Here is a 16697-nt window from a genome sequence, read left to right on the forward strand (position 1 = left end):
ATACCACTACAATTACTAATTAATAGAAAGGTGTGTAAGGATTAGTAATTTAATAAGAGGAAGAGAATTAGTGTTGGATATAATATGGTAAAGGGAGTTATAGTCCGAGCATAAGACCCTAAACGATTCATGCAAAGAATAATTCTATCTACAAAGTGGAAGGAACAACGGTATAAAATTTCTAGTCAGTCTAATAGGAATCGTGAAGTTTATGCGGCTGAACAGATCAGGGCTGTCTATGTCAGTAGACCTCCACCAGTGTCTTTAGATAGCTGATCTTTTGTGCATCTTCTAGTGCCATTTTCTCCTTGTGCTGGAGATCCGTGTTGGTGATTTCTAGGCGGTCTTTCAGCTCCCTGATGGTCTCCTTGGTACCGCAGCTCAACTGCTATTGGTCCACAGATCCCGCATCTCGCGGTCCTTCTGCAGCATCTTTTGGCCCCAGGCATCGGTCTTAATGGTCAGACCCACCAGGCTGCTGGCCATTTGTTCGCTGAATTTAGTCATCTTGATATGAAGGATGCTCGACGAAGTTCTTTCTGCCTGCAGCTTGGATTGGAGCTGCTCTTAGATTTTCTGGAGACGTTCCTCCAACTGGGAGGCTTCTGCTCGAGTTTCCGCATAGTCCTTGTTGATCTTTTCCAGTGCCGCATTTGTGGTTTCCAGCATCCTGTTCTTCGACTCTATATCCGCCTGGCTGGAGACGAGAGCTGCCTCAGTTTTTCTTGTTTGAACATTCAGCTGTATGCTGCCCTCCTCATCGGACTCTGCCAACTGCTGCTGCAGTCACTTCAGCTCGTCTTCGACCGTCTATAAGGTCTCTTTACTTCTGTCCGACTGTGATTGGAACTTGCAGTTCCAGCTCCATTTGCCTAATGGTCGATTCGTGGTTTTTTCCCAGTAATGCGAAGTTCGTCAGCAGGATTTCGTTTGCTTCGGACTGCTTTTCCAGCTTCAGCCTTAGCCTTCGCTTAGCTGAAGATCCTTTTGTATCTGGGACTGTGGCTCGGCAGCCTTCTAGTTCGGACAGACTTTGCTCTTGCTTAAGCCTGAAACCTGATCCGCCAATTGCCTAACTTCAGAAAACTAATGCTCCACTTGCTGCAGCTGCTGTTCTTGCTTCTCAATGGCCTCCTTCGTTTGATTGAGCTCATCGTGGCGCTGCTATAGCTGAACTCCACTTGGCTCCACATTTCCTTTAACAATACCTCTCTTTATTATAGAATGAGATGCACCTGTGTTCAAAGTTAGTAACAGCTCGGTTCTATCCATGACGTCATTCTAGTTTCTCTGCAACTAGGAAACGAGAATTGTGGGACAGTTCGTAGTATGAGTCAGCCCTTGCCCTCTGTACCGGCTTGTTTTAGTTTAAGAAATCTGTCTGGGGGTCTCTGGTTTCAACTTTTGTATATGCCTTTGTTCCTGCGATGATTTCCGCTCCATGGGGCCAGAATCTCGTTCTTTTTGTATATAGCGACATATGACCCGCTTGGTTGCAAATGAAGCATCTTCCGTTAAATACCTCTTGACACCTCTTGAGCATCATTGTAAGCCAGGCGTGGGAGTCGCTATATGTTTCTAGCGGTAATGTTGTTTCCTGCCCTTCAGCTCCAAGGGAACTTCCCGCCTGTGGTCACCTCCATATCTACGCTCCAGGGCACGCTTAACAGCCTCGTAATTTAATCTATCTGCGTCGGGAATCGATTATAGCAGATCAGCAGCAAGACCCTTCAAAGGAAGCGCCAAAGAGGCCGCGCGGTCAGCTTCCATCAAATTATTCTTCGATGCTGACATCTCGAATCGCGTCATGAAAACGCAAAATGTTGTTGTGCCCCCAAAAATAGGTGTACTGAATTTCGGTTGTTGTCCTGTCATGTTGTTGACAGGAACACCCAACTCCAATCGACGGAATCGGTCCTCGAGCCGATCTTCGAGACGATGTTCCACTTGTCGAATTTTCTCATCAAGACGTGTGATCTCTTGCTTGATCTCTTCATCCAAACGCTGAATTGCTTCTGAGTTTTTATAGATTTTCTTGTCGACGTTGAGGCCTGCTCTCTCCATTGCAGCTTCCAACCGCAGCTGCAGTTCGGCTTTCAAGCCGCTCGTCGGTAAGCCCCGCTCAGACAATTCCTTTTCAACTGTTCAACTTTTACCTCTCCGTATTTAACCATTCTGAAAATATTTTAATTGGCACAACACAATCTATTTGTCGAAACGTGCCACCGACACAAGAACGAAGGCTATTACACTTTGCTCCCAATTGAAAAAATGACATCTAAGAGTAAAATACAAATATTTGAAACATTACCCGATTTGTAGGACGAATATGCATTCGGTTGGAATATATTCTGCTATGGCTATTAAGCGCCAGCGTAAAAGAAGAGATGAACAGAAAAGAGCTCGAGAACGGAGGTATAGCACTCAAAGCTCTGAGAGTGGCGAAACATTCCATTCACCCAGTGGGTCTGTGAGACGCAAATATCATCACCATCATGCGGCCAAGCCTGGACCAGGAATGCTTGACAGCCAGGTTGATTTTTAGAAAGTAATGTTTTAATAACACAAGTATAATGCATTTCTTTATAAAATAGGTTGTCACCAGTATTGGAATGCTTCATATTGGTATTGTGTTCATTGCTTTTGGAGTTTTTCTTATCGGGGCAGGAATTATTCCAGATGAAACAATGTCCTGGAATGTGTTTAGTAAGTAATATACTCACTCATACATACATATATTTTCAAAATATTCGGATACGAGTATATGTTGAGCTTTACGGATTGTTTCAGGCTCCAGCTCTGCGTGGTGGAATGAGGTGACTTGCAAAGGATTATTTTCCCTTGGACTTGGACTATTTTTGTTAGTTTTGAATTGCCTCATAAGTAGAAAGGAAGAGGAGGATCTCGAAGACTACGTACAACGGCAGCTTACTCGATCCCGTTCTGGTAAGACATAGTTTTTTTTATATTACTATTTTAAGATATACATATGCATATGTGTTTCAGGGCACCGCCTTGAAAGAGATGTTGAAACTGGTGTGCTAACCACGCGCCATGCTCGCAAAGCTGTAGCCTTACAAAAAAGCGGCCGCAATAACTCGCCCACAGATGTCGCAGTCGTAAACTGCGCATCTTCGGATAACTTATCTAACGGACCGATAGTTGGACGTAATTGTTAGCGTATATCGCTTTTATCCCTTATTCAATTTATTTATTGAACTTATGTTTTAGGTATGAATAACTCTGGTGATATACTTCTCGAAAAAATTGTAGAGGAAGATACTCCCTATTTAAATGACAGAAGTGCAGGAATATCGCCGATTGAAATAGAAAATGATACGAAACAGCTGTTAAGAAGGGAGTCTATTACTGATGCAATCAATATAACACGAATATAGAACACTTACTTACTTAATTTTTCCTTATTTACACAGCTTAAAGATACATACCTATGGCGTATAATCAACTGCAACAATTTTTTAAAGACATTTTAGCTAACTATTGTTATGGCCATTATACCCACGTGTATGTCTATATTCAATCATACATCCGTCAAAACATTTAAATGTTTGAAAATACTATATTATGACTTTAAGATTCTATTAACTATTTTAATTTTAAAACAAAATTATTTATCGGGTTTGCTGAATGCGTTGTACAATGAAGTATTACTGCAGATTAGGAATCATGCGAAGATTAGCGCACAGAACGGAAAAATACTATGGGATTATAACACTGCTTTTGGGAAGTTAGCCGAGTTTGCCGATAAATATGGAAAGCAAATCTGTGATGAATACATGCGACTTCCAAATGCAGTGTAACAAAAATTGCATCAGAACGGGAAAGCTGGACCTATACTGATTAATTAAAGTACCCCCTCTGACTGAAAACGTATATTTTGGGGTTCTACTCTATTCTTTAAAAACGAAATATAAATCATTTCTATTATTTATGTAACCCATTTTTCAAAAACGAAAATCCTTGGAAAACTTTTCAAATAAAACAGTGTACCGTTTTACCCAAGTTCTATAAATCAGCTCCTCCAAAATGTTTATAAATCTATACGAGATCGATTATAACATTTATCTGCTGACTAGTGTAATACCAAATAATTGCACAATAATTTATATTATATATGTATGTATGTATGTACAAATATGAAACACAAAAAAGAATAGGGGTCGATTTCTTAATGTCAATATAAGCTTTGTCTGACCTGTAAACTGGGATGAAACCAATGACAGCATTCATTTTTGTACTTCTAGACTAAGAATTGCTGTTATTTTAAAACTCATGCAAATGATTGCATTCCAATACCAAAGGACCTTATCAAAATATATAAATTTAGTTACTATGTAAGCTTAAAATGCCTAAATAATGCAAATAATTTATTTTGAATGAACAGTAACTGGTGCTTTCCGTTTATTGAATTCTGGAACCCAAATTAATAGTTGTGAAATGATTATTACTTATATATAGCAAATAAATGCTGTAACTTTTTTCTTTATATATGTATGGTTTAGATTTTTGCATAAAATCTATTTGTTATTTTTTCCTATACAAAGACCCACAAAATTCTATGGATGCCAATCAAAACGTGTTACGTAGTACCAATCATAACATTGTTTTGCCTTGTTCATTTCCATAATGATTTTTAATTGCTGCAATATTTCGAAGGAAGAAATCCTTCCTAGACTACAAAAAAAACCACACAAGAAAGAAGACTTTTCTAAGAAACACCGTTATCGTCTGTATATACATATATTTAGATATTTTTACGATTTATTCTACAACTAAGTCTAACTTTTTATTACTTTGAAACCCAACAAATAAATAAATAAATTTGTCAAATACTAAACTCATGATAGTGCTAAAGGCTAAACCTTAAAATTTGCACTTCTACATAGCCATTTCTCTTTATAAATTTTATTATAGACAAATGATTCCAAGAAAATTTCCTTCACGAGGAAAAATTTCTTCGGTGGTCTTAAGTTTAGGTAATGCCTAATTTTTATACCCGATACTCAAAATGAGTATTGGGGTATATTAGATTTGTGGTAAAAGTGGATGTGTGTAACGTCCAGAAGGAATCGTTTCTGACCCCATAAAGTATACATATGATCAGCATCAATAGCCGAGTCGATTGAGCCCTGTCTGTCTGTCCGTCTGTCTGTCCGTCCGTCCGTCCGTCCGTCTGTCCGTCCCCTTCAGCGCCTAGTGCTCAAAGACTATAAGAGTTAGAGCAACGATGTTTTGGATCCAGACTTCTGTGAAATGTCACTGCTACAAAAATATTTCAAAACTTCACCCCGCCCATTTCCGCCCCCACAAAGGACGAAAATCTGTGGCATCCACAATTTTAAAGATACGAGAAAACCAAAAACGCAGAATCGTAGAGAATGACCATATTTTTTTAGACTGCAGAATCTGAATTGGATCGTATTATTATTATAGCCAGCATCAAGAAAACAATTTCATTTTTTCTCGCCCTGTCTCTCTCTAACACACACGTAGCATAGCCGGCTTTGCTTAGAGTAAAACATTAGCGCCTAGATCTCAGAGACTATAAAAGCTAGAGCAACCAAATTTGGTATCCACACTCCTAATATATCGGACCGAGACGAGTTTGTTTCAAAATTTCGCCACACCCCCTTCCGCCCCCGCAAAGGATGCAAATCTGGGGCATCCACAAATCTCAGAGACTATTAACGCTAGAGTAACCAAATTTGGTATCCGCACTCCTGTTTGTTCAATCCGTCCCCTGGCTTATCGGGTCAGAAACACCCCTGACTCCCCCGTGAGCTAGCTGGGAACGATAGGCCAGGGTGGCAAAGAGGCGGATCATAACAAAATGTAGGATCTGTTCAAGATGAAATCGACCAAGGGAAAGCAAAATTTCAGGTCAAACTTCTGGCCCGTCCTAATAGACTTGCGCAGTGTTTAACTTGGCATACTAGGTATACACGACTACGACTCCCAGCAAAAATAGTTAGGGCCGTTATCTAAATAATTAATTGTAATTAAGTAATAAATATTTTAGATTAAGATTTGCCTATTTATCGTTAGTCTCCAAGAGAGAAGATTCAATAAATAAAATACCGTATAAATAAAAAGAGGTGAAACGTTGTGAGTTGCTGCTACGGCCGCAACTCTACATTTATTAGTCACTTACTTATGTACTTACTTCCTCCGCCAGGCGACGCTAACATTGAACGAAACAGAGTGCGTGCTAGAGAGACAGAAAATCAGTCAGAACGTGTACTCAGAACGGGCGCTGCGTAGCCACTGCAAATTGATCTGATCCAGTCTCGGCCATCTGGTAGATATGGTCCTTCTCTATGATTTTTATCTTTAATTATCCCGTATCTTTAAAATTATGTATGCCACAGATTTTCGTCATTTGCGGGGGTAGGGCGAAATTTTGAAAAATACTTGTGCAGGTTCGATATCACAGGAGGATACAAAATTTGGTTGCTCTAGCTCTTATTATCTTAGAGCACTAGCACTGATCAAGATTAAATATACTTTATGGGGTCGGAAACGCTTCCTTCTGGACGTAACACACATCCACTTTCAACACAAATCAAATATTTTGAGTATCGGGATAAAAAAAAGTTGGCGTGTGGGAAGAATTTGGGGCTATTATTTCGTCGCACTCCAGCTCATTCCTTTACCGAGTGCTTCCGAAGGATACCACATCTTCGGTAGATCCCCACCAAATTTACAATGGGCAATCTGTATGCCACCCTCTTCCCTGTAAAGAAAACGGACACGTAAGTCGATTACCCTGAGGTCTTTGTCCTGGCCTTCGAGCAGGTACACTATTTTATCGCTCTGCACAATATTTCCAAAGTTGGGTAGAACGCGATAAATATTTGCGGTATCTACGACAAACAACATTTAGGTTTAAACCCACCCACAGTATTAACTTGGGCACTGTTACCTTTAGAGAAGTCCACTTACTTACTTACAAGTATACAAGTATTTCTCTTTCATTAAATTCATCACTTATGTATGTATTATTACTTTTTCATGAAGTTAATTATTTATAAATCTATTTCTTTTTCTCTAAAAAATTTGCTTATAAAAGGCATGCTAAAGTCATAGCTTATGAAATGCATGCACTGCTAGATGACAATGCCATCGAGTATGCCCTAGGACCTCTCCATATTGAAGTCAACAGTTCAGCGTATGGCGGGTCATCGCCTATGTCATCGGGGGTAATGACGCTTACATCGACGCGTCATCAGATGAGATGTAAGTAATTCGCCAGATCGGTCGTTTCGCCTACTGTGAGACGGATATGCAGACATATCGGCTCTTGATGTTGGTCAAGAATATATATACTTTGTAGCGCCCGAACGCTCCCTTCTGGGTGGTACACAGATCCATTTTTACTATATAAAATATAAACGAAATAAGAAAATGATATTGGAAGGCAAGTGTTTTCAGTATCATAGCAATATAAAAATTCCAACGACGAAGTTTATGATCCAGTGAACCTCCTAGTAGCCGTCGCAAGAAATATAAAAGATCTTTGTGTTTCGTGGTAGATATATGTCGCTGTGTATATGTAGTCGCGCGGTAGATCGGCCGTTTGAATCGGGGGTGGAAGCGTACTAACTCTAAGTCTTATTCTCTAAGTTTGATGCTGCGGTGAGTAGTGGATCGTAAAATCTCCCGAGCGATCCTCCGAGCGCGCGAGAGCGACTTGGGACCGGAGCGCACGTTGTTGGCACAGTGCTTGGCAATTATTTGCTGCTGGCCTGAACAAAGGTAAAGGCTATTTTTCGGCAGCGCGCTGTAAAAAATCTCATACGTGCTCCTAGTTCTAGAATGAACGGATAGCTTTTGAGCTCTTTGTTTTGGCTTTTCAAGAAAATTTGAAGACAGCTTGGAGCCAGCTCTTTGACACCACTATACTTTTTGAATACATGGTATATTATTACATCACAATGTTAACTATAGACCTGTAATATAAGCATCGTTGAACATCGTTTGGCAACGCTGCAGCACACTCCGTGCTAAAAGGTGCTCTGTAACCGCAGCTTCGACTTCAGCTGAAGTCATGTTTACATGTGCTTAGTGCGTTTGTTGCTTCACACTAAAAAAATTAGTTCAGACAAGGAAAAATGTTATGCGTCAAACAAAAAAAAATATTCAGCGGAAACATTAAAATACTATCTAAAACAAAGAAAAATCATAAACAACCGTAATGAAAATTCATCTTACCACATTATGTTGAACATTTTTTGAATTGATCTAAAACGGAAATCCCTTTCATTCAAAGGCTTCACTTAGTATTCTGTTGTGGTTCCAGCCTTCTGTTCGGTGCCCGGAACAGCGTTGGAGCAACGTATTTTCATAAAAATTTGTACTTATATTTTTTTTTTTTTTTAAATATTTGTTTCTATTTTAATATAACTTTTTGTTTCTATTTTCGTACAAAGTTGTATTTATATTTTCATATACATTTCATAAAAAACTTTTGTTTCTATTTTCATGTACAATTTTTTTTCTGTTTTTGTACAAATTTGTATTTATATGTTCATATATAGCGAGCATTAGCGCGTTGTTCCACTAAAATCTGAAATGAATTTTTTCCAATACCAGGAAGAAGCTCTCTCGTATGTTTCCGAACCCTACTCTGTAGTGGGTCCAATTGCGATTAAAGTCTTATTCCCGTTGACTCCTCCTGGATTACAGTCCAGCCAGATCCGGAAAGACTTGAAATTCATGGCACTGGTAATGGGTAAGTTCCGTCACATTAACAACATGAGTGTCAGTTGAGTTGAGCAGAGATCATCCATACGCTTTATGACGTCTGACTTTTCTTTAATTATGCGTTCAATCATTGGTATTCCGATTTTTCATTTAATTAAAAACAAAGCTGTTTGAGATCACTTTTAACCCACCTTTACCGCCCATGTAAAGTGTAATTTGTATTAGTTGTTTTTTTGTTGGGTTATATGTATATTATTATCGTGATTTCTTCTGTTAATGCCTATTTAAGACAATATTCATTTGTGATAGACCTATTTCAGGCTGAGGTAAGCTCAGTCCCGTCCAGGGGTCAATCCACAAGAAATTTGTAGATATGGATGGAACCTTAAGGGCGGCGTCGGGGGCGGCCTATCGTAGAGAGGTGGATCGGGGCTAGAATGGGCGTCGCTCGTCGTGCATACGAAACAGCTGCGTGGACTCGGACTCGTGCCTCGACTAATTGGAGTGAACTTACGCAATCGGGTGTTTTTACTTTGATAATTCGACACTTTATTGTACTTCTTAGCAGTTTAAATGAACTTATTTTAATTGGTCGCGGATGTCTTCTCGTGAATTCCGGGTACCGCGTCTGTACTCCGGACCGGGTCTCCGCGTAAGTTGGTTTTTGGTTTCTCGTCGCCGTCTTTTTATAGGCCCGTATTGCTGGGTCTGCGGGTTTGACAAATGCACTTCCGCGTCGGGGTGCACTTTGCCGTTCTTGGTGATCGTCGCAGATTTTCGCGGCGTCGACTTTCCTCCGTCGATGAACCCGGAAGACCGCACTCGGCCGATGGCTTGGCCTGGAGTGGGGAAAGTTCCCGTGACCTGATGTCTTTGGTCATCGTTATGGAGTTGGCGCGTGTTGATCGGTGGTTGCTTGCGGAGGGGGGCGTTGGTTGCGGGGTGTGGTGCGATGCTCTCATTATAAGTCGGGGGACGGATTGTATCGAAACCTTTTAGATTCGTTACACCCTCCCCTTTCTTTCCCGGCAAGAGTTACGAGGACTCGTGGGTCGGGCTCTTGTGGTTTCTTCTGTGTTTTGCGTTGAGGTTTCCGCGTTATCTTCGCTTCGTCAACGGATTTGTGGGGCGCGCGGTCGTGAGCGTTACGTTACTTCTCTCGCTGGCGTCAGCGCTGTTCGATTAATTGGTGGTCGCGCTGTTCGGTGCGCTTGCATTCTCGGCGGTATTATGCCATCGGGCTCGTCTTTTTTGCCGGTGCTGTCTTTTGGCCGGGTGTCCCGGGTTTTGCTGACTCTGCGGTGCCGTGGTTGGGGCGTCGGGTTGATGTCTCGTTGCTTTCTTCGTCGATGTCAGCATTCTCGAGTAGGTCAGTGGGTTCTTCGGCCTCGTGATCGTGGAACTCTCTCAGGTCGTTGATATTTGCGGTTTTGTGTTTCCGGCTTTCGCAATGTTGTAATTTGGCGATGTTTGGCGATGAAACCTCTTGACCCGGTAGGGGCCGTCGACCTTCGGGGCTAGCTTTGCCGCAAAGCCCTCGGCGGCGTTCGAGAGGTGGTATTGGCGTAGTAGTTCCAGTGATCCGACGGCGGGGCGCCATAGTCGCCGGCGGAGGTTGTAATGTCTCCCTTGCTCTTGACTGGCTCTCTGGATGTTATTCCGGACGATGGCGAATACTTCTTTCAGCCTCGACGCTTTGCTGGTGGCCGCCTCTGTCGTACTCCCTGTCCCGGGCGTGACTTCGTCGTAGAGGGCGCCGGGGAGTCGCGGCTCTCTTCCGTGCAGGTGGAAGGCGGGGCTGAATCCGGTCGTCTCGGAGACGCTGGAGTTGATCGCCAATGTCATCTCGGGTAGGAGCTCGTCCCATGTATTCTGGTGGTCGTGGACGAACTGGGCGATCATCGTTTTCACAGTCCGGGTTTTCTTGGGGGCAATACGGGGCTGTGTGTTGCAGCTCCACGCCTGCGCTTCGCATGAATGCTCCAAACGATCGGCTGGTGAACTGGGTTCCGTTGTCGCAGACGAATAGTTTTGGCACGCCGAAGCTGCACAGTATTCGTTCTCTGAAGGCTCGTTCGAGGTTTGCTGTTGTCGCTTTCTTGAGGGGTACCAGTTCCACCCACTTGGAGAAAGTGTCGAAGAATACCAGTAAGATGGTGTTCCCGTGCTTGGACTGTGGTAATGGTCCGACGAAGTCGGCACACAGGATGGCGAAGGGTTCTTTGGCTTTACGTGTGAGCATTCTGCCCACGGCCTTGCGCTGCGTGGCTTTGAACTTCTGACAGCTTACGCAGCCCTGCACGAACCGTCGCACGTCTCGGTGTAGTCCTGGCCAGTAGTATCGTTGTGTTGCCCTCAGGATGGTTTTCCGGAAGCCAAGGTGTCCTGCCGTTGGTTCGTCATGGCATTCGCGGAGTACTCTCGTCCGGCCGTTTTTAGGCACGCATAGTTTCCACGGTATGTGGTCGTCGTCGTCGTCTCCGTGTCCTAGATAGCGGTATAGCTGCCCATTTTCGTGCGTGTAGTCCGGGTACTTCTGGGGTTCGTCTTGGACTTGTTGGATCCTTTGTTTCAGCCAGGTGCATGCTGTGTCGTCTTCCTCGATGCTCCAATGGTTGTCTTGACAGTGCGTCCGCGACTACGTTCTGGTTGCCGGCCCGATAATGCACGTCGTATTGGTATTGCTGTAGTTCGAGCTCCCATCTTGCTACGCTACCGTAAGGGCTCTCGAGGGTATTCAGCCACTTTAGTGCGAGATGATCGGTTATGACGTCGAATCGGTAGCCGTCGAGATAGCATCGCAGTTTTCGGATCGCCCAGATGACGGCGAGGCATTCCTTGTCGGTGGCCGAGTAGTTTTCTTCTGCCTTGTTGAGGCGTCGACTGACGTATGCGATGACCCGCTCTTTCCCTTCGATCTCTTGGGGGAGGACCGCGCCTACTCCAAGGTTGCTTGCGTCCGTCTGCAGGGAAAATTTGACGTTAAAGTCTGGGCAGGCGAGTACCGGTGCGGTGGTGAGCAGTGTTTTCAGCTCGTCGAAGGCGCCTTGTTGTTCTTGGCCCCATGTCCATGCTTTCCCTTTCTTCAGCAGCAGTGACATTGGTTGGACTATGGGGGCAAAGTTTGGGACAAATCTGCGGTACCACCCGGCCATGCCTACGTATTGTCGTAGCTTCAGGTTGGTCGGCGGGCTCAGATCCTTTACGGCTGCGATTTTGTCGGGGTCCGTGTGGATACCTTCTTCGCTGATCATGTGGCCAAGGTATTTTATCCGGCGTTGGAAGAAGGCACACTTGTCCGTGTTGACCCGTAGGTTTGCCTTCCGCAGTCGTGCGAAAACTTCTTTCACGTTGTTCAGGTGTTGCTGGAAGCTTTTCCCGACGATGACAATGTCGTCGAGATATGCGAACGCGAATGGTTCCATGTCTGCGCCGATAACGGCGTCGAGGGTCCGTTGAAACGTGGCTCCCGCGGAATGTAAGCCGAAAGGCATTACTTTCCATTGGTATAATCCTCGGCCGGGTATCGTGAATGCCGTGGCTTCACGGCTGTCGCGGGCCATTGGTGGTATCTGCCAATACCCGTTTTTCAGGTCTAGGGTCGTGATGAAGCGGACATTTCGGAGTCGCTCTAATAAGTAGTTGATCCTGGGTAGCGGGTACGCGTCCGGGATAGAACGCTCGTTTAGCTGCCGATAATCTACACACATGCGCCATCTCCCGTCCTTTTTGCGGACCAGGACGATTGACGCGCTGTGGGGACTCCGGGACGGTTCGATTAGGTTCCGGCGCCCGGAACAGCGTTGGAGCAACGTATTTTCATAAAAATTTGTATTTTAATATAACTTTTTATACCCGATACTCAAAATGAGTATTGGGGTATATTAGATTTGTGGTAAAAGTGGATGTGTGTAACGTCCAGAAGGAATCGTTTCCGACCCTATAAAGTATATATATTCTTGATCAGCATCAATAGCCGAGTCGATTGAGCCCTGTCTGTCTGTCCGTCCGTCCGTCCGTCCGTCCCCTTCAGCGCCTAATGCTCAAAGACTATAAGAGCTAGAGCAACGATGTTTTGGATCCAGACTTCTGTGATATGTCACTGCTCCAAAAATATTTCAAAACTTTGCCCCACCCACTTCCGCCCCCACAAAGGGCGAAAATCTGTGGCATCAACAATTTCGACGATACGAGAAAACTAAAAACGCAGAATCGTAGAAGATGACTGTATCTTCTAGAGTGCAAAATCTGAACCAGATCGTATAATTATTACAGCCAGAATCACGAAAACAATTTCACTCTTTCTCGCTCTGTCTCACTCTAACACACAGGTTTCATGGTCGGTTTTGCCAATTGCAAAATATGAGTTCAAGGATCTCAGAACCTATAAAAGCCAGAGCAACCAAATTTGGTATCCACACTCCTGTGATATCGGACCTTGACCGTTTCATGTCCAAACTTCGCCACACCCCCTTCCGCCCCCGCAAAGGACGAAAATCTGGGGCAACCACAAATCTCAGAGACTATTAACGCTAGAGTAACCAAATTTGGTACACACACTCCTTTAAGATGTCAATATAAAACGTATATCTCAGAATTTCGCCCCACCCCCATCCGCCCCCACAAAGGACGAAAATCTGTTGCATCCACAATATTGCAGATTTGAGAAAACTAAAAACGCAGAATCATAGATAATGACCATATCTATTAGATTGCTGAATCTGGATCAGATCAGATCATTTTTATAGCCAAAAGGAACAAATCAATTTGCAGTGGCTACGCAGCGCCCGACGTCACGCTCAGACTGATTTTCTGTCTCTCTCGCACGCACTCTTTGTCGTGTCGTTAAATATTAGCGGCGTCTGCCGGAGGAGAGCCATACTGACTTAGTATCGGGTATAACCGTAGAGTTGCGGTGTCCGCAGCAACTCATAACGTTCCCCCTCGTTGTTTCTATTTTCATACAAAGTTGTATTTATATTTTCATATACATTTCATAAAAAACTTTTGTTTCTATTTTCATGTACAATTTTTTTCTGTTTTTGTACAAATTTGTATTTATATGTTCATATATAGCGAGCATTAGCGCGTTGTTCCACTAAAATATGAAAAGAATTTTTTCCAATCCCAGGTAGAAGCTCTCTCGTATGTTTCCGAACCCTACTCTGTAGTGGGTTCAATTGCGATTAAAGTCTTATTCCAGTTGACTCCTCCTGGATTACAGTCCAGCCAGATCCGGAAAGACTTGAAATTCATGGCACTGGTAATGGGTAAGTTCCGTCACATTAACAACATGAGTGTCAGTTGAGTTGAGCAGAGATCATCCATACGCTTTATGACGTCTGACTTTTCTTTAATTATGCGTTCAATCATTGGTATTCCGATTTTTCATTTAATTAAAAACAAAGCTGTTTGAGATCACTTTTAACCCACCTTTACCGCCCATGTAAAGTGTAATTTGTATTAGTTGTTTTTTTGTTGGGTTATATGTATATTATTATCGTGATTTCTTCTGTTAATGCCTATTTAAGACAATATTCATTTGTGATAGACCTATTTCAGGCTGAGGTAAGCTCAGTCCCGTCCAGGGGTCAATCCACAAGAAATATGTAGAAATGGATGGAACCTTAAGGGCGGCGTCGGGAGCGGCCTATCGTAGAGAGGTGGATCGGGGCTAGAATGGGCGTCGCTCGTCGTGCATACGAAACAGCTGCGTGGACTCGGACTCGTGCCTCGACTAATTGGAGTGAACTTACGCAATCGGGTGTTTTTACTTTGATAATTCGACACTTTATTGTACTTCTTAGCAGTTTAAATGAACTTATTTTAATTGGTCGCGGATGTCTTCTCGTGAATTCCGGGTACCGCGTCTGTACTCCGGACCGGGTCTCCGCGTAAGTTGGTTTTTGGTTTCTCGTCGCCGTCTTTTTATAGGCCCGTATTGCTGGGTCTGCGGGTTTGACAAATGCACTTCCGCGTCGGGGTGCACTTTGCCGTTCTTGGTGATCGTCGCAGATTTTCGCGTCGTCGACTTTCCTCCGTCGATGAACCCGGAAGACCGCACTCGGCCGATGGCTTGGCCTGGAGTGGGGAAAGTTCCCGTGACCTGATGTCTTTGGTCATCGTTATGGAGTTGGCGCGTGTTGATCGGTGGTTACTTGCGGAGGGGGGCGTTGGTTGCGGGGTGTGGTGCGATGCTCTCATTATAAGTCGGGGGACGGATTGTATCGAAACCTTTTAGGTTCGTTACACCCTCCCCTTTCTTTCCCGGCAAGAGTTACGAGGACTCGTGGGTCGGGCTCTTGTGGTTTCTTCTGTGTTTTGCGTTGAGGTTTCCGCGTTATCTTCGCTTCGTCAACGGATTTGTGGGGCGCGCGGTCGTGAGCGTTACGTTACTTCTCTCGCTGGCGTCAGCGCTGTTCGATTAATTGGTGGTCGCGCGGTTCCCTGCGCTTGCATTCTCGGCGGTATTATGCCATCGGGCTCGTTTTTTTTGCCGGTGCTGTCTTTTGGCTGGATGTCCCGGGTTTTGTATTTTCGGCGCGATGTCAGGAGGCCATGGTTCGGAGATTCGTTCCGAATCGTCCTCGGGTGGGTCGTCGATTCCTGGGTCGCAAGTGTGGTCGGGGTTCTCGGGGACGATCGTTGTGTGCGCTTGGTGGTTCGACTTCGCGAGTGTATTCGCTTATGCTGGCGACGACGGCGGGTGTCTCGATCATGAGTAGGGGCCTCGTGTGTTCCGGTGGGTGCCTCGTGTGGCAGTAATCGCCTTTCCCGGTTCCTGCCTGAGAGGACGCGGGAGTAGCGGGTCGGTCGGTGTCGTAGGGGTCGTTTTCGCGTCGAGGGCGGTGTCGACGCGTTCGTGGGCCAGGGTGGCGGTCGGAGGTGATACCTCAAGCGCCTGGCTTCTGCGTGGCGACTGCCGTTGCTGGGGCCGGGTTGTCTTCTGGAGTGGCGTCCTGGGTTCCTTTCCCTTCGTTGGTGGAACCGCGTCGGTGCCCTCGGGAGACCGGCTCGCTTCTTCGTGGCTCTGCTTAGTTTTGGGTTTCTTGGAGTGGGCCTGGGGCTGGTGTACCTCGTTGTGGCCATGGGTTCTGTGTTCCTTGTTCCTTGTGCTCTTGTCTCGTGTCGTGGCGGGGAATTCGTTGGCGGCGGAGGTCTCGAGTTCGTGGGTCCGGGGGCGTGTACTTGGCTGGCGGTGATAATCGGCGTGTTTGGGATGGGGCGTTGGGGGCCTTGGAGATGGAGGCGTGTGGCGCCACATTGTATTGTGGTTTCAATGGCGCACAGGAAATCCATCTCTATGATGGCTTGCTCTACCATATTGGGTAGTACCAGGAGTGGCATCTGCACCTCTTGTTCGTCTAGTTTGACGCGCGCTGGCAAGATCTGAGTTATCTCGCGAGCTGAGCCGTCGGCTTGGCGTATCGGCTCGCAGGTCGTTATCGCGGCCGAGGTTGCGGGCGAGGTCGGCGTTGATGAAGCTTCGGGACGCCCCGGTGTCGACCGGCCGTCGTGTACTTGTAGCGGGTTTCTTAGTTGGTTGTCTGAGGGAGCGTCGTGCCCTGCTGTTCCCGTGTCAGCTGGGGACGCGAGTCGTTTCCCGACGGGTCCCGGCGGCAACATCCCACGGTGCGCGTTCCGCGCCTGCCGCATTCCCAACAGAAGAGGATCGATGGGTTGGTGCAGTCGCGAGAAACATGTCCAGCTTCTCCGCAGCGTCGACAAGCTGCGTGTGGGTTGGCGATGGGGGTGGTGATCATTCTATGTGCCGTTTCCTGTGCTGGAGCGCCGGCCTGGTGCGGCTTCCTTGCGGGTTCCGAGGTGTTCCAGTGAGGTTTTCGGAATTGGGCCCGATTCGTCTCGCTTTCGTTTTGTTGTGCCGTTGGCCGCGTGTACCTGGGTGGTTGTCGAGGGGGGATGAGGATCGCTGGTACGTTTCGTTCCTGGATGCTCTCGAACTCTGTGGCCAA

General features: G+C 45.3%; 1 protein-coding gene across 1 annotated transcript; it reads left to right on the forward strand.

Moving 5' to 3' along the window:
• Nucleotides 1-2329: 2329 nt before the first annotated feature.
• On the forward strand, nt 2330-3639 carry LOC113565507. The gene is made up of 5 exons (XM_026987741.1): nt 2330-2533; nt 2595-2706; nt 2791-2946; nt 3007-3174; nt 3232-3639. The coding sequence occupies exons 1-5, from the start codon at nt 2330-2332 to the stop codon at nt 3396-3398; spliced, it is 807 nt and encodes a 268-aa protein (XP_026843542.1). The 3' UTR covers nt 3399-3639.
• Nucleotides 3640-16697: the final 13058 nt, after the last annotated feature.

Source organism: Drosophila persimilis, unplaced genomic scaffold (genome assembly GCF_003286085.1).
Source record: "Drosophila persimilis strain 14011-0111.01,24,50 unplaced genomic scaffold, DperRS2 tig00000124-arrow-pilon, whole genome shotgun sequence".
In the NCBI taxonomy this organism is placed as follows: Eukaryota; Metazoa; Arthropoda; class Insecta; order Diptera; family Drosophilidae; genus Drosophila; species Drosophila persimilis.

What these genes read in the sequence shown, in the direction of transcription:
- LOC113565507 (XM_026987741.1), top strand. Translation starts at nt 2,330, where the DNA reads ATGCATTCGGTTGGAATATATTCTGCTATGGCTATTAAGCGCCAGCGT. An exon ending in AATGTCCTGGAATGTGTTTA is followed by an intron (nt 2,707 to 2,790) that starts GTAAGTAATATA and finishes GGATTGTTTCAG; the next exon opens with GCTCCAGCTCTGCGTGGTGG. An exon ending in ACCGATAGTTGGACGTAATT is followed by an intron (nt 3,175 to 3,231) that starts GTTAGCGTATAT and finishes CTTATGTTTTAG; the next exon opens with GTATGAATAACTCTGGTGAT.